Source organism: Rhinatrema bivittatum, chromosome 13, assembly GCF_901001135.1.
Source record: "Rhinatrema bivittatum chromosome 13, aRhiBiv1.1, whole genome shotgun sequence".
NCBI classification, from domain to species: Eukaryota; Metazoa; Chordata; class Amphibia; order Gymnophiona; family Rhinatrematidae; genus Rhinatrema; species Rhinatrema bivittatum.
Genome location: NC_042627.1, coordinates 41,646,417 through 41,670,687, shown reverse-complemented (window position 1 = coordinate 41,670,687; position 24,271 = coordinate 41,646,417). Strand labels below are relative to the sequence as shown.

The 24,271-nt window shown below is 47.2% G+C and overlaps 1 protein-coding gene across 1 annotated transcript in view; it reads left to right on the top strand.

Annotated features, from left to right (window-relative positions):
• Positions 1 to 24,271, top strand: part of FAM81A (family with sequence similarity 81 member A) — a 148,595-nt gene that overhangs the window by 60,497 nt on the left and 63,827 nt on the right. Inside the window, 2 exon segments of the mRNA XM_029574498.1 lie at positions 4,457 to 4,563; positions 17,473 to 17,608. Coding sequence (XP_029430358.1) covers positions 4,457 to 4,563; positions 17,473 to 17,608 — 243 coding nt within the window.

Genomic DNA, 24,271 nt, shown 5'->3' with positions numbered 1-24,271 from the left:
CCCGGGGGCGGTTCCGTAGGGCGTGGCCATGCCCCCGAACCGCCCCGGGCCCAAACCACGCCCCCGGGCCCGCCCCCGAAATGCCGCGTCCCGCCCCCAAAATGCCGCGTCGATCGGCCCCGCCCCCGACAAAAAACCCCGGGACTTATGCGGGTCCCGGGGCTCTGTGCGCGCCGGCAGGCCTATGGAAAAAAGGCGCGCCGGCGCGCAAGGCCCTGCTCGCGTAAATCCGCCCGGATTTACGCGAGCAGGGCTTTGAAAATCCGCCCGTGAACTTATTTTATTTTCTATGGTGTTGTGATCCACAAGGGCCTTGCTATCTGTTGGAAATCACGGAGGCCCTCACAATCCGCTGTGAATGACAGGTGTGCGTGAGCCCTTGTGCCACAACGTGACTGAAACAACCCGGGCTGACCATGGTCCACGCTGCTGGCAGGTGAACATATCCTGGCACAGAATGGGCAATGACAGGGTCAGCTGAAAACTGAAGCATGGCTTGAATGAAGATGAGGATCAGCTGATGACAGAGGCATGGCTTGAAGATTAAGACAAGGCTTGAAGGCTAAAGCATAGCCTGAAGCAAGAGCATAGCTTGAAACAGGGATTGAGACCTCAGGCCACTCCGAAAGGTCTTTCAGACTTGCTGCTGGGGAACGGCTTGTGTGTCAGGACAGACAAAGGTGAGGACTAAAGATGACTTTTAAGGCATGGTCCTGACGAAGGCACTGAAGATTTGGAAACATGATGAAGCTCTGGGAGAGCCCTGCGCTGCGCCCTCCAAATCCAGAGTCTGGGCTGATGTTGGCACGGACTTTGGTCTTGGACCTTAATGAGGGAAACACTGAAGACTCTGGGAGAGCCCTGCGCCTCAGCACCCCTTGCACAACCCGTGGGCTGGCTGCAGACCATGCCAAATGCAGCACAGACTCTGGACTTGGAACATGATGAAGACTTGACATCAGGAACAAGGTGGAAGCTGGAACAAGAACTCAGAAGACTAGGACTGGGACTCAGGTAGTCGGACTTACTCAGGAATTCAGGAACTCGGAACAAGGCTTTAAAACCAAAGGATTTTTGGAGACTTGAACCAGAAATGAAGACTCTGGAAATTCCAGACAGGGCAAAGACTTGGAATCAGGAACAAGATGTGGAATGCAGGAATCAGGAGTTGGGTTCAGGAATGAAGACTTGGACTGAAGCAGGATGGGTATCTGGCCAGCACGGGGAGATCGGCGGTGAGTGAGCCGCTCGCGGGGACCTCCTGTAAGCAGAATCACAACATATGTTATCATTTTTTAAATTCTATAACCTTCTTATGAATATTATATAATGATTATAATGCTTTCATTTTTTAACATTCTCTTTGTGTTTTGTACATTACAATTAATTATATACATTCACTGGGATTTGCTTTGTACCACATGATGAGGTATGCTGTTTGCTTTCTATGAGATATGGCATGGAGGATAAAACCAGACTTCTACAAATTTTGTTTCACGTGACAAGATTTCAGACAGGGTCCAAGCTGCAAGTTATTCTAGAAAAACTAAGGTGTCATCAGATTTGTATTCATAAAATTTCAGCATGTAAAGAGCCAGATTATAAGACTGTTGATATTTTATCATGGGGGGTGGGGAGAGGTCATAGCTAAATCAGTAGTTCAATTAGTTTTTCAATATATAATATAGGATTGGATTGAAGACACCCTCACTGCAATGGGATTCTCTCAGACTATCAACAGCCCCACACACAAAGCTGGTCACACCCTGGATTTAATATTCATTAACTCTAAATTCACGTGCACGGTAGATCCCACATGTACCCCAATCCCCTGGTCAGATCATTTCTTGATAGAATCATCCTTCTCCACATACAAACAGACTCACACCTCTCCGCACCTTTCCACCATTCAATTCAGGAAATCATGTCCATCTGATATACTCAGCGAGCAGCTCTCCAAGGAACTCTCCTACCTGGACCTGTCTAATCCCGACTCAGCCCTATCTTCCTGGCAAACAATTACTGAAGCAGTCGCAAACAAATGGTGCCCAATAACCTCCAAAACAATCAATCCAAAAAAAAAGGGGAATCAACCTTGGTTCAGCACCGAACTAAAACAGATGAAACAGGACTTACGCCATAAAGAAAATAGATGGCGAAAAACCCCCAACTCAACTACCCTGTCAGCATACAAGGGTTTCTTACATCGCTATAGGACCTGCATACTACAAAAAAAAAAGGAATACTACGCCAACAAAATACACCACTACCAGTATGACGCCCAGGCCCTATTTGCTTACGTAACACAAATAACTAAATCAACCCCTCCACCTATTCCAGACGAACAAGCTCTATCCAAGGCTAATGAACTTGCCTCATTTTTTCAACTGAAGATCCTAAATACTCTCGCCCTCCTTCCTCCTAATACAACACCTCTCAAATTAGATGAGTATTTCAAGTCGTTCTCTAAACCTAAGTTGGACAGCTTCGAATTAATCTCCACCAAAGAGATGGAATCCCTTCTAAAAAGACAGAAACCATCTAGTCATCCGGCTGATAATATCCCATCAAGACTCCTGCTTCTTATTCCAGACACGATCTCAGGACCTCTAACAAATATTATTAACAGTCTTCTAACTCAAGGAAGCTACCCAGACAGCCTAAAAACCGCTTCTCTTAAGCCCCTCCTCAAGAAACACAATCTAGACCCTAATGTACTAGCCAACTTTAGACCCATCTCCAATCTTCCATTCGTTGCCAAACTTACAGAGAAACTGGTAAACACCCAGCTTTCAGAATATCTAGAGGAACATAAGATCCTATACCCCTCGCAATATGGCTTCCGGAAATCACGCAACACGGAGACCCTCCTCATTTCGCTTACGGACCATATTATTATGGGGTTAGACAAAGGACATTCCTTCTTATTAGTTCTACTAGACATTTCGGCGGCATTTGACACCGTCAACCACACCATCCTTCTGGATCGCCTTGAGGATATCGGTATCTCCGGATCAGCCCACAACTGGTTCAGGTCCTTTCTCAGCAATAGGACTTTCAAAGTCAAAATCAATAACAAGGAGTCACCTCTAACAAAATCTTCCCTTGGCGTACCACAAGGATCCTCCTTATCCCCAACCCTCTTTAATATATACCTCCTCCCCCTCTGCCAACTACTGACAGACCTCAACCTAATTCACTATCTGTACGCAGATGATGTACAGATTCTAATCCCAATAACAGAATCTTTTTCAAAAGCTCTCACCTACTGGAATAACTGTCTTCTATCCATTACCAATCTACTCAGCAGCTTAAACTTGGTCCTCAATGCCTCAAAGACGGAACTTCTCCTCATCTCTTCAAATGAAAACAATCTTCCTCCACCTTCACCACACAATGCTCACATCACCTGTACGCACGTTAGAGACCTTGGGGTAATAATAGACAATCGTCTAAACCTTAAAAAAATGGTCAACACAACTACCAAAGACAGTTTTTACAGACTACAGGTTTTGAAACGACTGAGACCACTCTTATTTTTCCAAGACTTCAGGACAGTCCTCCAGGCTCTTCTGTTCGCCAAAATAGATTACTGCAGTGCCCTCTTTCTAGGCCTCCCTAAATCTACCACCAAACCACTGCAGATGTTACAAAATGCGGCAGCGAGACTGCTGACCAACACCAGCCGCGGTGAACACATCTCCCCCGTCCTCAGAAACCTACATTGGTTACCAGTAAATTTCAGAATCCTGTACAAATCTATTACACTAATACACAAAACCATCCATCAGCAACTCCAACTCGACCTGGAAATCCCTTTCAAACTCCACTCCTCTAACAGACCAACGAGAGATATCCACAAAGGCACTCTGAAATTTCCCCCTACTAAAGCCACACGCCTCTCTACGACCAAAGACAGAGCTTTTTCAACTGCGGGCCCAGCTATCTGGAATAACATCCCAGCAAATCTCAGATTAGAACCCTGCCTCTTAACCTTCAGAAAAAGACTAAAGACGTGGCTCTTTCTCCAAGCCTTCCCAGATCCACCAGATATTCACTAGTTTGAGCCTCATTTCTTACAAGGACTTGAGCCTCATTTCTTACAAGGACTTCGACACACTTCCTACTGAACAATGGACACTGGCATTTCCAGGTTAAAGCATATGCTCTAATCCGTTAAATTATTCGTATCATGATTTATTTATTCTACCTGCCTCTATCTTCCTTCCAGCTTGTCTTTAAGCCTCCAAGTTTTCCATTCCTTGTTGATTGTAACTTTGACTTATTCCTTTTCCTTTGTTATATATTATTTACCAGAATTGTTACCTCAGTTTACCCTTTGTTAAAATGTAAACCGATCCGATATGGTTATCTACTATGAAGGTCGGTATAAAAAACTGTTAAATAAATAAATAAATAAATAACTGAGGAAAATAAATGCAGACTTCCCTTCCAGATTTTACAGCTTTTAAATAGAACAGACCATGCTGCAACAGATCAGGAAACAAAACTGAAGATTACGCAGAAAGAAGGCAACCACCAGCTCCACCTTCTGGACATGAAGTGAGTACTTTAAACGGTGGAAAAGTATGCCTCAGATAAGGAGGTTTATTGAATATGTTTGCAAATTACTGTTACGATGCTCAGAAAAATAATTTTAAACTGCTACTGCAGTTTTTAGAAGTTGATATTTGCATAAGAATGTGTTCTTTTTCCTGGGAATTTCAGCATTGTATCATAAAAAAAATGACTCTGTTTAAGCAAACAGGAGAAAAATCAGTGGAAAGGTAATTTTTCCTCTGATTTGTTTTTTTGTTATAACATTGAAATTCCCAGGCAAAATATAATAAAAACTAAAAACAAAGGTCCCTACGCATGGTTTATGTACAAGGCTTCAGTTTTAATAATAAATACAATTAAACCTGGGCCTCTTTTCTGAAACTCCCATTATATATTAAAACAATTTTATGGCCCCTCCATGAATGCATACATTATCAGATTTCCTTATAAATAACCATAATTCAATTGATTCAGGCTAAATTGCTTTTCCATATTATAGTGTATGTTTGACCTATCTATGCAGTGATAAAATCAGTAGGAATAATGTTTTTGCCATTATAGAAGGTGATGTCACATTTATTAAAACCTTTTTATGGGATTGAAAAGCAGAGAGCTCCTTACTTCATGTAAATATAATAAAGGATCATGCCTATGGTGCTGGCATAATCTTTGATAATGCTGCTACAGCGAAGAATTATTGGCATTCACACTTGAAAGATAAGTTTCCTGTTCATACCCCAGATCAGTCCAGACAAGTGGGTTTTGCATCCCTACCGACAGATGGAGGCAGAGAATAAAAACTTTTCAGGCACTGCTACATAACTGAGAATGTCATCTGCAGGCTCTCAGTTTTTCTCTTTCTCCAGTAGATGATAGAGGTGCAAGCCTGCAGTCTAGAGTACTTTTTTTTTTTTTTTAAGAAGGATTGAGAGCAAAGAAGAAGAAGAAATTGTGCTCTCTAAGGTACTAGGTTCCTTTGTGGGCCATCTCTTAGGTACAGCTGGGCGAGCAGGGGGTTGGATACCCCTGGCTGACTTGTTCCAAAGATCCCAGAGGACTAGAAAACCAGGGGCCCTGATTCCCTCAGTCGCTCTGAGGCCCTCCTGGCCATGGGATTCATGGGATGCCTTTTACTTTATAAAAATAAATAAAGCAGCTGCCTCTTTAAGAAAGACAATAAGAGAGAGACAGTTAAGTAGGACTGAGAAGAGTTCAGAGCACATTTGTGCTCATGTCCGGGCAGCTCTGCAGAAACGAGGGTGAGTGGAGGAAGCCACAGTTGTGCATCCAAGGTTTGGGAGGGCTCGGTGAGGACCCGTGAATTTTCTGGTTGGCACGCCTGTGTGGAGCACAAAAAAGCATGGTGCCGGCCACAGGCCACAACAAAATATTGTCCGGCTTGTGGAGAAAGGCATTCACTCTTTCTTGTAGCCACATTGGGCCCAATTGTGTTGCCAGGGGTGGAAGAAGCTCTTCAGGGGCTGCAGGAAGATGTGTTACCTGATCTTCAGGTGCAGGCAAGGAGGCCTTGAAGGATTCGGAGCCAATGGAGGCCATTTTGTCTCCATGTGGTAGGAGACAGATTGCTTCAAGGGAGCTCAGAGATTCCCCGCTTCCACTGTCCCCAATGGTTCGAAGTACTTCTGAAGTCCAGGGTAGTGTGGAGGAGCCTGCTGAGGAAATGGTAGCTGATGCCACCAGTGAGACTGAAGCCTTCTCCGTATACTTGGTCCAGCTCCTGCATGAGCAGCCACAGGTGCAAGAGGCTAGGCATCCAGCGAAACTGAATAGGGCAGAGCCCACAGGAAAGTTGGGTGGGCTTCTCTGCCAACCAGGTCTTAGAGGGCCTTTGGACAATGTTGAGGGTTTCTTCTCGGATTCTGGTGCTGCAGAGTCTGGGGACCATCAGAGGACTGGTGCCCCAAAGGCGGTCAAGCCAGAGATGGAGACAAGCCAGAGATGGATCTGGGCAAGACTCCGGTAGCAGAAGGGAATAATCCTAGCAGGGTTCCCTTGTTCTGGAAGGAGTAACACCCTTTCATCCCTCAAATTCTGGGGATTAAAGTCACGCAGTGTTGCGGTCTCTGCCGCTTCCCCTTCTCTAGCCCTGAACAGTGCCTACCTCCGCTGCTGGAAACGCCGCGTCCCGCGATGCCGGGACTCCGACAACTCTGCCAGTTCCATGTGGCGGCCGCCATTGCTTGCCCGTCTCCCCACTGCCTCGCGCGCGCGCGTGAGGATGCCCACTTTGTGCGCACAGCTCCCGGAAGTCTGGCTCCGCCTGTGCTAATGACGCCACGCCCTAAGCCTGATATAACCGGCGTCCGGACTCCTTCTCCTTGCCTTGCAACGAGGTTCACTACTGCCTAGTAGTTCTGAGTTGCGCTTCGTCTGTTCCTCGTTCCTGACTTGACCTTTGGATTACCTTTGACTTCGCTTCAGCCTGCCGCCTGCCTCAGACCTTGGTCCGTTCCTGACTTCGCTTCAGCCTGCCGCCTGCCTCAGACCTTGGTCCGTTCCTGACTTTGCTTCAGCCTGCTTCAGTCTACAGCCTGCTTCAGTCCACAGCCTGCTTCCGTCCACAGCCAGCGGCAGACTCCGTTCCAGTCTACAGCCTGTTCCAGTCCACAGTCTGCTACCGATTCCATCTAAGTCTTCAGCTTGCTCCAGGCCCAGCATTCTACAGACCCTGCCTCACTGTCCGGTTTGCTACAAGTATAGCTGCCGCCCGCTGCCCTGTCATTAGCTGGCCCTCGACCTGTACTGCCGGTACACGGACTATCTTTCACTCTGGACTTTCCATACTACACTCCCAGCCCAGGCTTACCTCCTATTGGACTTTGAGCATATACCCCAAGTCCCAAGGTTCCAGGACCCTACGGGCTTCTCCTGGGGGGTTCCTGGTTCCCGGGTGAACACCGCCAACCTGTGGCTCCGCCTCCCGGCCTACCCTGTCATCCTAGGTGGGCCGGCCCAAGGGTCCACTACCCTGCCTGCAGTACCCAACTGCAACAGTTTGCAAGGCCATGGACTCGGCGGAGACTCCAAGCCTGCAGGCCATACCAGGGATGGCTCAACGTCTCCAGCAACAACAGCACTGCATTGATTCCCTCGCTGCCACTGTGGAACAGTTGGTCTCCCGCCTTGAGGTTTCCACTCGGGAGTTGCCTCCGGCACCCGCGTCTACTTCAAGTACTCAGCTGCCCACGCCTACCCGGTATGCCGGGGATAGCAAGACATGTCGTGGTTTCCTGAACCAGTGTCAAGTGCGCTTCACCTTGCTGCCATCCCAGTTTCCCTCAGACGCAGCCAAGGTAGCCTTTATCTTCTCCCTGCTGGACGGCAAGGCCCTCGACTGGGCTTCACCCTTGTGGGAACGTTCAGACCCTTTGCTACAGAACCTACAAGACTTCCTCCTGAACTTCCGTCTGGCCTTTGATGACCCAGCACGCCGATCCACCGCGGCCTCGGAGCTCCTACACCTGCGGCAAGGGACATGCCCGGTGGCTGACTATATTATAGACTTCCGAACCCTGGCCCTGGAACTCGCTTGGCAAGATGATTGCCTGAAAGGGATTTTCCTCGAGGGCTTGGCAGGCCGAATCAAGGATGAACTGGCAGGTCGGGAGCTTCCTGAGGATTTAAATGACCTAATGGACATTGCTGATAGGGTGGATCGCCGTCTCATACAGCAGGATAGAGAGACTTGCTCAAGTCACCGAGCCTCACCACAGCAGTCTACCTCCGCCAGAACACCGGCACCTAAGGTTCTTCCTCCCGCTATGCCTACTGGGGAACCTATGCAACTGGGCAGGTCTCCACTTACCCCGGAAGAAAGGAAGAGATGTCGCTCCCTAGGCCTCTACCTCTATTGTGGAGGCAAGGGGCATTTTCTTGCTTCATGCCTAGAGCGTCCGGGAAACGCTCATGCCTAGGTTACACTGAGGAGCTACACCTAGGCGCTACTGGATCAGCTCCTCTCTGCACGCTACCAGTAACTCTGAAATACCCCGGTGGGGAACTCCAGATTCGTGCCTTCATTGATTCTGGAGCTGAAGGGAACTTTACTGTGGCCGATCTGGTTACTCAGCTTGCCCTGCCGACAATTCAAAAGGTCCCTCCTCTGCGGATCTCCTCGATCCGAGGTACTCTGCTCCCGGGGCTTATTACTTGCTCCATGGCCCCAATGACTCTGCAAACAGGCCTGTTCCACTCGGAGGAGATCTCCCTGCTCATCCTGGAGCGAGCGGTGCACCCGTTAGTTTTGGGACTTCCTTGGTTACGTCAGCATTCTCCCGTGATACAATGGGATGACTTCCAGCTGGTTCGTTGGGGTCCTGCCTGTTTTGAATGCTGTCTACACCTCCCACGTCCGCCCAGACCTCTGCACCTATGCTCCTCGCACCTCCTGCCTGAGCCATACCAAGGCTTTCAAGATGTCTTCTCCAAGGAGATGGCGGAGATCCTTCCCCAGCACCGGCCATTTGATTGTCCTATCGACCTCCTGCCGGGTACCACGCCTCCTCGTGGCCGAGTGTATCCTCTGTCGCTACCTGAAACGAAGGCCATGTCCCAGTATATTACGGAGAACCTTGCCAAGGGGTTCATCCGCCCGTCTCGCTCACCGGCTGGTGCCGGATTCTTCTTTGTGGCCAAGAAGGATGGCTCCCTCCGGCCGTGTATCGATTACCGCGGCCTAAACGCCATCACCAAGCGGGATCGGTACCCTCTCCCGCTTATTCCAGAGCTTCTGGATTGCCTCCAAGGTGCCGATATCTTCACGAAGTTGGATCTCAGAGGGGCCTATAACCTCGTCCGCATACGCCCAGGGGACGAATGGAAGACGGCGTTCAACACCAGAGACGGGCATTACGAGTACCCTTTGGTCTCTGCAATTCCCCCGCCGTCTTCCAACACCTCATGAATGAGGTTCTGCGGGACATGCTTCATTCGCATGTCATAGTCTACCTGGACGACGTGCTCATCTTTTCCAAAGATGTGGATTCCCATCGCCACCACGTCACACAGGTTCTTCAGGCCCTCCGAGACAATCGCTTGTATGCCAAGCTGGAGAAGTGTACATTCGAGGCTGAGTCTCTGCCCTTCTTGGGATACATCATCTCCTCTACCGGCTTCCGCATGGACCCAGAAAAAGTAGCGGCCATCACCAAGTGGCCTCAGCCCACGGGCCTCAAGGCCCTCCAGCGATTTCTAGGCTTCGTTAATTTCTATAGACACTTTATCCCGCGTTACTCGCACTGAGTGGCTCCGCTCACGGCCCTGACCCGCAAGGGAGCTGACGCCAAGAACTGGCCTGACGCTGCGGTGGCAGCCTTCTCCGACCTCAAAGAGGCGTTTCTCTCTGACGTTTGCCTCCGACATCCGGATCCCTCCAGACCGTTCATTGTGGAGGTCGACGCCTCCAGTATAGCGGTTGGGGCGGTTCTCAACCAACACTCCGACTCTGGCCAACTCCTCTCCTGCTCTTACTTCTCCAGGAAGTTTTCTCCAGCCGAGAGCAATTACTCCATCGGGGACAAGGAGCTCTTGGCGATAAAGCTCGCCTTCGAAGAGTGGAGACAATGGCTCGAGGGCTCCCTGCATACCACCACCGTATACACAGACCACAAGAACCTGGAGTTCCTGTCAAAGGCTCAACGACTGAACCCCCGTCAAGCCCGCTGGGCCTTGTTTTTCAGTCGTTTTGACTTTGTTCTGCAATATCGGCCGGCGGCCAAGAACCTGCGAGCGGATGCTCTCTCTCACACTACATGCATTGAGGAGGATCAAGAACCTCCTCAATTTATCCTGGACCCGACTAAAGTCCGCCTGTCTGCTTTAACGGTCCTCTCCCAGGATAGGACCGTACTTCCTCGCCGGGATCACCTAACGGCCTTACGCTGGGCTCATGACTCCCTCATTGGAGGGCACGCAGGAAGCGAAAGGACTTTAGAGCTTATCAATCGCTTCTATTGGTGGCCCAACATCCGGCGGGATGTTTTCTCCTATGTGAGTTCCTGCCCTACCTGCGCACGTCAAAAGCCCAGTCCTGGATCCCCTTGTGGCCTCCTACAGCCACTACTGGTCCCCACCGAACCATGGACCCACATAGCTACGGACTTCGTGGTGGACTTACCCTCGTCTTGTGGGCATACGGTCATCTGGGTCACAGTTGACCGCTTCTCAAAAATGGTGCATCTAGTACCTTTGCCTAAACTTCCTTCAGCGCCCGAACTGGCCCGTCTCTTTGCCCAGCATGACTTCAGGCTACATGGTCTTCCCCAAGACATAGTCTCCGACCGGGGATCCCAGTTTGTTGCCCGCTATTGGAGAGCCCTCTGCAAATGCTTTAAAGTAAAGCTCAGTTTCTCCATAGCCTTTCACCCACAGAGCAATGGGCAGACCGAGAGAATGAAGGCGTATATTCAGGCCTTCATTAACGAAAGACAGGACAATTGGTCAGAACTACTGCCGTGGGCCGAGTTCGCTTATAACAATCAAGTTCACGCTGCTACCGGCAAATCTCCATTTCAACTAGTTTACAGGAAACCGCCGAGACCTCCGCTCCCGCTGGATGTCCCCAATGCCTCGCCGGCCGTTCAGGTAACGGCTCGACAACTACAGACATTGTGGCACAAGATTCAAAAACAGCTACACCGCTCGGCCGTGTCCGCCAAGCAAGCGGCCGACCGCCACCGACGACCAGCTCCCATCTGCCAGCCCGGGGACCGAGTCTGGCTCAGCACCAAGAACATCCATCTCCGACTTCTCCTTCTCTAGCCCTGAACAGTGCCTACCTCCGCTGCTGGAAACGCCACGTCCCGTGGTGCCGGGACTCCGACAACTCTGCCAGTTCCACGTGGCGGCCGCCATTGCTTGCCCGTCTCCCCGCTGCCTCGCGCGCGCGTGAGGACGCCCACTTTGTGCACACAGCTCCCAGAAGTCTGGCTCCGCCTGTACTAATGACGCCACGCCCTAAGCCTGATATAACCGGCATCCGGACTCCTTCTCCTTGCCTTGCAACGAGGTTCACTACTGCCTAGTAGTTCTGAGTTGCGCTTCGTCTGTTCCTCGTTCCTGACTTGACCTTTGGATTACCTTTGACTTCGCTTCAGCCTGCCGCCTGCCTCAGACCTTGGTCCGTTCCTGACCGCTTCAGCCTGCCGCCTGCCTCAGACCTTGGTCCGTTCCTGACTTCGCTTCAGCCTGCCGCCTGCCTCAGACCTTGGTCCGTTTCTGACTTCACTACAGCCTGCTTCAGTCTACAGCCTGCTTCAGTCCACAGCCTGCTTCCGTCCACAGCCAGCGGCAGACTCCGTTCCAGTCTACAGCCTGCTTCAGTCCACAGCCTGCTTCCGTCCACAGCCTGCTTCAGTCCACAGCCTGCTTCCGTCCACAGCCAGCGGCAGACTCCGTTCCAGTCTACAGCCTGTTCCAGTCCACAGTCTGCTACCGATTCCATCTAAGTCTTCAGCTTGCTCCAGGCCCAGCATTCTACAGACCCTGCCTCACTGTCCGGTTTGCTACAGGTATCGCTGCCGCCCGCTGCCCTGTCATCAGCTGGCCCTCGACCTGTACTGCCGGTACACGGACTATCATTCACTCTGGACTTTCCATACTACACTCCCAGCCCAGGCTTACCTCCTATTGGACTTTGAGCATATACCCCAAGTCCCAAGGTTCCAGGACCCTACGGGCTTCTCCTGGGGGGTTCCTGGTTCCCGGGTGAACACCGCCAGCCTGTGGCTCCACCTCCTGGCCTACCCTGTCATCCTAGGTGGGCCGGCCCAAGGGTCCACTACCCTTCCTGCAGTACCCAACTGCAACACATAGTGGGAATTTGATAATGAAGGGGTGGACCCTATCCTGGATGGGATACAGAGTTTGCTGGAGATTTTCCTGTGCCTTAGAAGATGAAGAATCTAATAATCTGGGAGTGGGATACTCCAGAAGCCAGTCTTAAGGTAAGCAGGGCAATGGTGAAGTCATATTCTTTGTAAGACTCTCGTCAGTCATTTCATCTGTTGTCTGTAAACCGAAGTGCTTAGTGATTTTATCTCTAGAACCTCGGTATATAAAAATGTTAAATAAATAAAAATAAATATTCCTTGCTGGAAGAGACCTTGGCACTCCTAATGCTGCCAAAGGTAGATGTTTCAGTCGTTGCAATGACCAAGAAGATGACCATTCCTGTAGTGGGCCAGCGGCATTGAAGGATGCACAGGACCAGAGGATGGAGATTTCGTAAAAAGGAGGTTCAAGTTTTCAGCCTTGAGTCTTCGAGTGGCTATTGATAGTGGCCTGATGCAGCAAGCCTGCATACATGGGGAGCAGAAGGCATAGGAGAAAGAGGCTGGCTCTTTGGCTGATTCCATGCAGGCAGACCATTTAGTAGTAGGGTTGGCCTATGTGGCAGCTGCACTGTAGGTTAGGGCATCCGCCAGATCTCTGTGGTGGTAGCTCGGAGGTTCCTGTGGTTGCGCACTTGGTCAGTAGAGGGGGTGATCCAAGTCGCAGATGTGTAATATCTCTTTCAAAGGGAAGCTGTTGGTCAGTGAAGATCTAGAGCATTGAGAAATCATTTGCGGGAGTAAAAGGAAAGCAAGTTGCCGGAGGATAAGAAGACTGGCAAATAGAATTTTCCCACCTTGTTCTCATTTCCGAGATGCAAGAGGACTCCATCCCAACAGGAAGGCGGCTTCTCCTCGCACAGGCAGGGTTTGAGGAGGCTGCAGTCCTTTCGAAGGGTGTATAGTCTTCCTGCGATAATTCCAACGAAGGGACAGAGGAAATAAGGCCTCACAATGAGACCAGCCCGGTCCGCTCCTCCGTGGAGACCATCGGAAGGAGTTTGGCCCTCTTTGTGGTTCTGGAGGTGATAAGAGTCGGCTGCATGTTAGAATTTTCTCACCCAGTCAGAGAGACCTATGTAGTGTCTCATTGTATCTCCCGTGTCTAAAGGAAAGCAGCGCAAGAGACTTTGAGCACCTGTAGTGCCTAGAAGCAATGGTGCCAGTTCCACTGCAAAAACGAGGCCAGGAAAGATATTCTGTTTACTTTGTGATTTTTGAAGAAGGAAGGCACTTGTCAGCCTATTCTGGATCTGCAGAACGTCAGGGTGGCTCTACGGGTGCCGATTTTTCACGTGGAAGCATTGAGAACAGTGGTAGCAGTGATTCACAAAGGAGAGAATCTGGCGTCTCTGGATTTGACGATACAGAGGCATTATGACATTCTCCGTTTTATTCAACTTTCCCTTCCTAATAATTCCTAACATTGTTTGCTTTTTTGACCACTGCAGCACACTGAGCCATCCCCATTCGTCCGGACTGTCAGATGTTTCTTTGGTTTGTGGTGTTAGGTGAGCACTTTTAATTCCAAGCTTTTCTTTTTGGCCTAGTGAATGCAAAGAGGACTTTCACAAAGGTGATTGGTTGGTAGCAATGGCACTAAGTTTTGGTGCACCTGTACTTGGACGACTGGCTTATCTGTTCGAAGTCAGAATTGGCGTGCTGTCACTCGGTTCAGCAGGTTCTGAGATTGTAATTCTCCCTCGGTTAGGTAATGATCCTAGCGAAGAGCAGTTGGGTTCCATCCCAGCCTTTTGAATACCTGGGGGGTGCATTTTGATACCCGCATGAGGAAGGAAGAGGGTGAACAGGTTACAGTCTTAGATTTTCATCTGCTATGCCTTTTGGGGCCCAGGGTCTGGGAATATTAGCTTCTACACTGCAGTTAGCTCTATGGGCGTCTGTTCACATGCGGCCTTGGTGGCGAGTGCTTCTGTCCTGGTGGAAGCCATTGTTGATGGAGTTTTACCTGTTTTTACCACTCCAGGGATGTTCCAAGTCCAATCTCTCATAGGGGCTGTGTAGTCTCAACCTGGAGTGGGCCGGAACTGAACTTTCTGGATTGGGTAATAGCGACCACAGATGCCAGTCTCAAGGGTTGGGGGAGATGACTATTTGCCTAGGGCAAATGGCTTAAGGTCGGTGGTTAGCAAGGGAAGCGTGATGGTCTTTCAGTTGCTTGGAAACAACAGTGGTTCGCAGAGCACTGGCTTCCTTTCTTCCGCAGATCTAAGATCAGACAGTGAGAGTCTTCACGGACGATGTGATGACAGTGGCATATTTCAATCATCAGGATGGGACAAAGAGTTGCTGGGTGGCTCAGGAGTTTTTTATTTGGGAGGAAAGTATTTGGCAGTATTGGCAGCATTCCAGGTGGCCAGAGTTGGCAGTGTTTAGGCGGATTATTGCAGCAAACAGTTAGATCTGGGGGATTGTCCTCAGAAGCCATGGATCTCATTTGGGCCGGAGGGGACAGACCTCTGTTGGACCTGATGGCTTCACTGCCACACGAAGTTGTTTTTCAGCCACAGGAGAGTGTTTGGATATGTAGGAGTCGATGCTCTGATCTGCCTGTAGCCTGTGCAAATTCTGCTATTATGTGTTTCCTCTGTGGCCTCTTAGGAGCAGAATCTTGTGGTGCATAGAGCAGCGCCCAGGAAGAATGGTTCTCTTCACTTGGGTGTGGACACGCACTATGTGATTTGTGCATCTAGTTCATCTGGCATTGGACAGACCCATCCAATTTGGTCATCTTCAGGGGCTTCCTTGTCAAGGGCCCATCTTCTCGGATCGGGGAGGGGGGGGGAATTGCTTTGGTCTCGCAGTTGGCTTTTGAGGCTACTCGAAAGCAATTATTGCTAAATTGCTTCAGGCTAGGAGGCCTTACACTTCCCTGTAAGGCCAAGTGGTTTATGTCAGAGTGTAGAGTCTGTTGGAGTCCTAGTACTTCAAGGCCTTGCAGTTGGACATCCCTCAGTTCTTGGTCATTTTGCAGCAGGGCTTAGCAAAGTGACTGGACTGCTGATTGGTCCAGGTACAAGTGGCAGCCTTAGTATGACTTAGAGGCAGGCTACAGGGGAAGCTGCTGGCCTCTTATCCGGACATTGTGCATGTGTTGAAGGGGGCCATGCATTCGTGTCCAATGGTACGTGGGATGTGTCCAGTTTGGAGCCTTAACTGGATTCTACAAGTTCTAGGTGGATTTCCTTTTGGCCTTGGTGGTGGATGTTGTTGAAGGACCTCACCTTGAGGTCAGTTGCTCTGGTGATGATTTGTTCAGTCAGGCAGATTTCGGAGTTTCGAGCTTAATCTGATAGAGACCCTTTCCTATGGTTTGTGGACATTGGAGTGTCATTGTGTACAATTATTTCGCTCTTTTTACCAAAGGTGGTTTGTTCATTCCATCTCAATCTGACGGTTGAGGTTCCTGCGCTTCTGAACTTTTCTTTAGAGATGCCGCATACGAGGGACCATTCACTTACTGGATGTTTATTGGACCTCGTTTTGGTGCTTTAAGGTCTTTAACAGTTTTTTGTCATTCTGATCCTCTGTTCAAGGGGAGTAAGGCATCTATAGCCACCATTATTTGTTTTTTTTCGGTCTATTTCTGTAAAGGTTGGACAGCCCCAGAGGGGTTGCGGGCACATTCTATTAGGGTGCAAGCAGCCTTCTCGATGGAGTATCAGCTGGTGTCGCTCAGGAAAATCTGCAGGCTGCAACATGATCTTTTCTTTCCCCATACCTTACCAATTAGATATTCGGGTGCCAGAGGAGGTGGTGTTTGGAGAGTGTGTATTCGAATGGGTCTTTCGGGTGCCCGCCCAGTGTGGGGGAGCTTGGGTACATCCCACTTGTCTGGACTGATCTGGAGTGTGAACAGGAAAGGAAAATTGGTTCTTACCTCCTAATTTTCGTTCCTGGAATACCACAGATCAGTCCAGAGACCCACTTTCTACACCCCTTGCTTTTGAAAGAACGTTATTTACTCTGTAGGTTTATAATGCAGAGTTTTTATGTATATGTTCAACTTTTTGGCTGAAGGATTTAAGTTCCTTTGTTTGATGTGAGGACTCCAATTCAGGGGGCTCCCACCCATTAATCACTAGTCGCCCAGAAGGGGAGAATTGAGTGGAGTTTGAAGGGTTGCACTCTGTTTTGGCTTGGGTACAGGCCAATACTGAGGGACTGCAGGTGGCATACTCAGTTATGCAGCAGTACCTGAAAAGGTTTTATTCTCTGCCTCCATCTGCTGGTAGGAATGCAAAACCCATTTGTCTAGACTAATCTGTGGCATTCCAGGAACAAAAATTAGCATGTATGAACCATGTTTCCTATTTTATCTGCAAATTTATAATAGATTGTACCTTATTATAGATTATCTGTTCATCTTATTCAATATGTTCCATGTAAATCGCCTCCCCGGCGATAGTTAACTCTGTTAAATGTGAACCGGAGTGATATGTATTGTATACAGGAACTTCCGGTATATAAAAACTAAAAATAAATAAATAAATTTAAAAAGAATAAAAATATAGACATATGACCTGTGATTATAAATCCTGACATGATTACTTAAGACTTTAGTCACTCTGACAAATGAGTGAAGTCAGCATCATCATACATATGAGGTCATGCTATTTGTAGCAGATGATATACTTTGCCAGAGAAGTCTCAGTTATTGACATCAGGTGAATTTTCAATGTATGCTACCAATGACCAGGCATAAAAGTAAGGCAAATGTAAATATTCACCTTCATTTTCACAGTATCAGAATAGAATCACATAACCAGTAACTTCAGTATTTGTCTTCCGTTTGGGACTGTACAATTTTCAGTGCTTGTATTGTAAGATATATATTTTGGCAAATATGAAATGGCTTGTAGTGTAACAGAAGCTTGTTTGATATTATTGCTTAAATCACAAGCACTATATAACACCAGACACATGTATTCTTTGTATTCTATGAGCATGAGCTGCTGTGATTGATTTTGATTTCCTTTGCTTTAAAAACTAATAAAAATAAAGAACTCAGGATTTATATATTAATGTATTATTTTCTTAGATGCAAAGGCATGACAGAAGACCTCAGGAGTCAAATCTTGTCTACACGGAATTGGTTAGAACAGGAACAAGAACGTGTTGAAAAGGATCTATTACAGAAAATTGAGGAGCTTTCTCTGTTCATTAAGCAAAACCGTGTATGTTTCTCTATTAAAGAATAAGAGGTTTTGGCATATCTGCTAACAATATATTTAAAGAACTCTCATTACATTTGGATCAATTTAATATTTTACTCTGCCCATTTACCAATTATTTTCTTTTTCATTATTTGATTTTTCTCATTAATGCAAACTAGTGAGAAGTAAATGAAAAACCATGTCCTTTTTTGGCTAGATCAGTAAACTCTTATGAGATTTTAGTGTAGAATTTTTTTGGCCTGGTGGTTTCCTTTGCTCCGCTGTACCTCCAACTCGGTTAAATCCTTGATTCCAATCTAGCGCCACAAGCCTTCATTTGCAACCGGGGGTTCTTTTCCTTATTTTATATTCCCTCTTAACATGTGTTTAGTCTGTTCATTACAGTGATGGTTCTGGGCCGGGGCCATGCCCTGTAGCTCCTTCAGGAACCCTGAAATCATGGGCCCTGAATTAGGCCATTAGATGTCACCCTTAAGCAATGACCATAAACCATGCTTCCTCATTTCTTCCTACCCAGTCCTTCTTGAGTAGATCATAGTCTGATATAAGTATATCCCAGTCATGGTTCTCTGTGTACCACGTCTCTGTGACCATCACTGTATCCGAGTTAGCCTCTTTCATAACTGCCTCTAGATCTAGGACTTTATTACTCATGTTATGAGTGTTGGTGTACATAGTTTTCCAGATGTTGTTCTTTTTCCCCCATTTCTTTGTGTCTAAAGATTTACTTACCTACGTACTTGTACTTATGTTAGAGCTTTATTTACCCATCTCTGACAATTCTAGTTTAAAGTCCTCTTCAGTAGATTTGCCATTCTGTTTTGGTAGATGCTGTAATTTAGTTGAACTATTAGACCAGCCATGTTGATCACATTTACCTAAAGTTATAGCATGCATCTTTTTTTATTGTTTCATTAAAGAAAGTAGCTAGTTGCAAGCAAATTCGGTATTGAAAACTTGATTGACCTACAGCAATTTAAGGGATCAGTTAAATTGTACTGAGTTACATAAGTGACTGAGGAGCCAGTTTACTAAACTGCGGTACAGTCACCACAAAGAAAATAATATCTGAGCCACTGAAATGCAGGGAGCATAGAGAAAGGAACAAGTACTGTGGGCTCTCTTTAAAAAAAGATGATGGCACTTCTGTTTTCACTGGTGTGGCCTACAGACTTCAGAATCAAAGAGAAGAACTGGACAGAGATCTGGCCAAAGACATCCAAAAGGAATGGAGGGTTATTGCTCATTGGATATTTTAATCTGCCAGATGTTGATTGGAGTATCCCTGTTGCAAAATCTAGAAGAAGTAGAGATTATGAATGCCCAAGGGGTTCTGTTCAGACAAATAGTGATGGAACCCATGAGGGGAGGAACAATATTGGACCTGGCACTTACAAATGGAGATAGTATTTCTAATGTTTCTAATGCCCATCTGAGAACCAGTGATCATCAGCCAAGAGGGAGAGAACTGACATGAAAATCAAAGCTCTGGATAGGAAAAATACAGACTTTGGTAAAATGGCAACATACTTTGAGGGAGAGCAAGAAGGCTGGAAGGAGATGGGTGAAGTGGAACAACAGTGGGCCAAATTAAAAGGAGCTATAATAAAGACAACAAACCTTTATGTAAATAAAAGGAAAAGGAAACTAATAATAATAAACTAATAATAAAAATTTAGATCTCACAGATGCTGAAACAGCTACATCATCTTGGTTTAAAATTACCAGTAATATAGCAGAGAATTTCTGTCCTATACAGTCTAAAATAATTAACACTGAAAAGATAATAAAAAAAACCTTGGTACATCCCTGTACTAAAAACTATGAAAACAGAGCTCCGTAAAGCAGAAAAAGAATGGCGCAGAAACCAAAATTCTACTACTTTATTAAAATTCAAATCTTTGCTACACAAATATCGCCAATCCACTGATAAAATGAAGAAAGATTTCTATGCTGCTAGAATTCATCAATATCAATTCAACCCTCAAGCATTATTCCAATATGTCAAAAGCCTTGTAACTGCTCCAGTTCACACTAACCAAAACAATAACGATGACTCTAAATGTGAAGAACTAGCTACATTCTTTTATAACAAAATACAATCTATATTAATGCGATTCAAGTCTCATATTACACCAAATGCAAACATTAACCTCAACTCCAACTACATCAACAATTCCCCTTCCAATACCGACGCTTCTCACACCAACCAAGCTACATCTGCCATGCAAAATAAATCCGAATCTAAGCTTATTAATTTTGAGATTTCTACTGGTATTGAAGTTGAGTCAATTCTAAAGAAAATTAAACCAGCTTTCCACCCCACAGACATTATGCCCACCAAGATTCTTCTCTTAATACGTTCAACAATAGCAAAACCCATTGCAAAGATACTCAACAAATCAATCACCACAGGCATAGTTCCTTCTGTACTTAAACATGCTATCATAACTCCTATGATAAAAAAACCAAACCTTGATTCATCTGATCCAGCAAACTATCGCCCAGTCTCAAACCTACCCTTCCTTTCAAAAATTATGGAAAAAATCATCAACAAACAACTAACTGACTACCTAGATGAACATCAACTACTTTTCCCTTCCCAGTTTGGGTTCAGAAAGTACCACAGCACGGAAACGCTTCTGATTTCACTTTCAGAAGTGCTTCTAAAAGCTCTAGACGCTGGTAAATCATATCTCATCGCCCTACTTGATATATCAGCAGCTTTCGATACGGTTAATCACAATACCCTCATAATCCGCCTCTCTGAAATAGGTATTTCTGGCTCAGCACTACTATGGTTCCAGTCATTCTTGAGCAACAGAACGTACAGTGTCAAAAGTGGACTAAGTGAATCCAAGGCAAGAAATCTCTCTCAAGGAGTACCCCAAGGATCCTCTCTTTCCTCTACATTATTTAATATTTACCTTACACCTCTATGCCGGCTACTATCAAAACTGCGTCTTCAATACTTCATCTACGCGGATGATATTCAGATACTCATACCAATCACCAGCACTATCACAAATGCCTTGATCACTTGGAATGCAGCCTTATTAGAAATTAAAACAATTCTCATGGACAATCAATTGGCTATTAATACCAATAAAACCGAGCTTATCATTGTTTCACCTCCAAAAAATGCATCCCCGAGCTATGCTGGTCTTTCACATGACACATCTGCTATTACTCAGCAAGTACGCAGCCTTGGCGTCATCATTGACAGCAATCTCACGTTTAAAAAATTCATCGCGGATACAGTTAAAAGTGGTTTCTATAAGCTACATACACTAAAACGTATCAAACCTCTTTTATACCAATACGACTTTCGCACTGTTTTATAGGCGACTATTTTATCAAAGATTGATTACTGCAATGCATTGCTTCTAGGTCTTCCTAAAACTACAATTCAACCCTTGCAAATTTTACAAAACGCAGCTGCCCGCATCATCACTGACACAAGCCGCCATGAGCACATCACTCCAGCACTTCAATCATTACACTGGCTACCCGTGGCATCCAGAATAATATATAAATCCTTGACGCTGATTTATAAAGCCATCCACAACAGAGATATGAATTGGTTCACTGATCACCTACAATTCAAAACATCAATCCGCCCAACCAGATTCCAGCATTTAGCTAAACTGAAGATCCCTGCACCCAACCTGACTAATCTTTCCACTACAAAAGAACGTTCATTCATCATTGCTGGATCCAGAATATGGAACACTATGCCATCAGAATTACGCCAAGAATTTTGCTACAAAAAATTTAAACAAAACTTAAAAACCTGGTTATACAAAAAAGCCTACTATTCTTGAACTGAGTCCTTTGCTTTGCGTTCTAGTTAGTCCCACAGACACTCATATTCTGATATTTATATTCATTATACAAAGTTTTATATGGATTTGTATTCTTTCAGTTATAATGTTATATTGTAAAGCTCTATGCTGAATTAATGTTTGAATGTAAACCGAGGTGATGTTACTTACGTGCCCCGGTATATAAAAAACCCGTAAATAAATAAATAAATAAATAAATAAATAATATGTTTTTCCAAGGAGGTGGCTGAGGAAATAAAGGCAAAAAGATCAGCATTCAAAAAGTACAAAGGAACTCAAAAAGAGGAACACAAGGAACATTGTTTGGTAAAGCTGAAGGAGATGGGGAAAGAAATGAGGATAGTGAAAGTTCAAGTGTAAGAAAGAATTGCCAAAGAGGTAAAGCAAGGAAAAAGATCTAGGCATCATAGTGGATAACACATTGAAATTGATGGCTCAGTGTGCTGCAGTGGTCACAAAAGCAAACAATGGGCCTCATTTTCCAAAGAGTTACCGCGCGCGATACGGCTGTACCGCCTGCGCTAAATTCGCGAACCGCGATAACAAGCATATATCGCGGTTCGCGAATGCAAATATGGAATAATGTATTCAGGGGGCGGAGTTGGGGCGGGGCAAATGTAAAGTAGGGAGGAGGTACCGCGTGGCGCGAAACCCGCGGCGGTGTTAGCGCGGACGTATCGCGTGGCGCGAACCCTGCGGCGGTGTTAGCGCGGCTCCTAACGCGGCCAATAACTACAACCCTTTCAAATGCGATACAGTCTATCGCGGCGCACAGCGCGCAGCGCGCTACTAGCGCGTTGAACGAAAATTTGCCAAACCAATCCCCATAGACCTACAAATGTAGAGCTGGCCAATAAAAAGGCCTGTTCTTAGTAGGTGAATCTGCTCCACACATTCACAGTGTATGGGGCAGGTGCACGCCATGGCTGACCAGGCCCAACGCAGATGCAGACGCCAGGATGTTGGTCGACGTCGCCATCGTTACAGGCATCGGATCTATCTGCCACGAACCTCATTGCTGGGAATGCCAGAGGATGTAGTCATCAGCAGATATCGCCTCAGCACTCGTGCCATCATGGAACTATATGGAGACATACGAGGTGCCCTTGAGGCCCGAACCCGAAGGAGCCGTGCCATCCCCGGCCTGACCAAACTCTTGGCCGCCCTGCATTTCACAGCAAGTGGCTCCTTCCAATCCACGGTAGCTGTTGTGGGCGGCATGTCACAGAGCACCTTTTCCCGGTGTCTGCACCAGGTCATTGCAGCTGTTATGGACCGCATGCCTCGCTACATAGCATTCCCACGCAACAGACAGGACCTGATGGACCTCAAGCGTGGTTTCTATGCCGTTGCCCGCTTTCCGAATGTCATTGGAGCTATTGACTGCACCCATGTGGCCATCGTTCCACCCCGTGAGACGGAGGCAGCCTACCGCAACAGGAAGCAGTTCCACTCCCTCAACGTGCAAGTGGTGTGTGATGCTGGAATGCGTATCCTCTCGGTGATGTCCAGATTCCCGGGGTCAGCGCACGATGCCTTCGTACTCAGGCAATCAGCTCTGTTTCGCAAATTCGAAGATGGCCTGTATGGCGATGGTTGGCTTGTAGGTAAGATCCACATTAACATGCATATAACATTTTTGCAAGGGTCATCTCTGTAATGGCACACAAAGGTGATGTAGACGCCTGTTGTGATGGAGTCACAGGTCCCCATCACAACAGACCTGAGTGGGACATTGTGTTACTGAAAGTGGTGTAATGGCTCAGGCACCCAACCATGTACCATTGGCTGCCAAGCACAAACTATGCAGTACGCCTTGTATGTGGCATGGCTTGCTCACCTCACCGCACAGGTGGACAGCCTACACATATTGGGTGTAGGCATGGATACTGGCAGTGTGCAAGATGAATTGGGACTTGTCATGTAAGAGCAGCTCACATCCACAGGTGTTAGTGAGCCCCTGACGTTCCTGAGACCTTGCATGAACATCTCTACTCAGTTGTGCACATTGAGGGGCAGCCAGTTGACACCATGTATGTTGTTGGGTAGGCATACCGACAGAGAAGGTGTACCTGAGCACATATGTCAGTACACAATGCCTGGTGTGCATACTGCATATGATTTAGACACAGGGATGTCAGGACAGTGGTGTAATGCACCAACTGCATACACAGAGCTGACATACATCTCACTGTTTAGGGGCCCTTCACGTGCTATAACGCCTAATAGCCACACACCAGCTGTGTGCCAAAGCAATCCTGACACCACACACATAAGGTGTAGGGAAACAGGAATGGGCTGCCTCGTGCCATCCGGTTCAACTGCATGTATTGAGCACATACACCCATGGGACAGAAACATAAGTATGTGTAATCTGTTCCCTATGTCATTGCTACAGGAGACGCAGCCTATGGATGCAGGCCCTGGCTGATGACCCCGATCCCCCAGCCTGCCACAGCACAACAGCTGGCCTATAATCGGTCCTTAACTGCTACCCGCATGGTCATCGAACGTACCATCGGCCTCTTGAAGAGCCGCTTCCGATGTTTGGACAAGAGTGGGGGAGCGCTACTGTATGCCCCCCCCAAGGTTGCTGAAATAATCCTGCTTTGCTGTGTGTTCCATAATGTGGCTCTTCGCCATGGAATACCTGTGGCTATAGCTCCAGACCTCAGACCTGATCCCCCATGTGCGCGTGCACGACGGCATGACACCACACTCAGGGGTAGCCAGGTTCGCCAACACCTTATACAGACACACTTTTAAGGTTGGCCTGGGGCAGACCCCTGCCCCAGGCGGCCTGTTTGCCCACCAATGG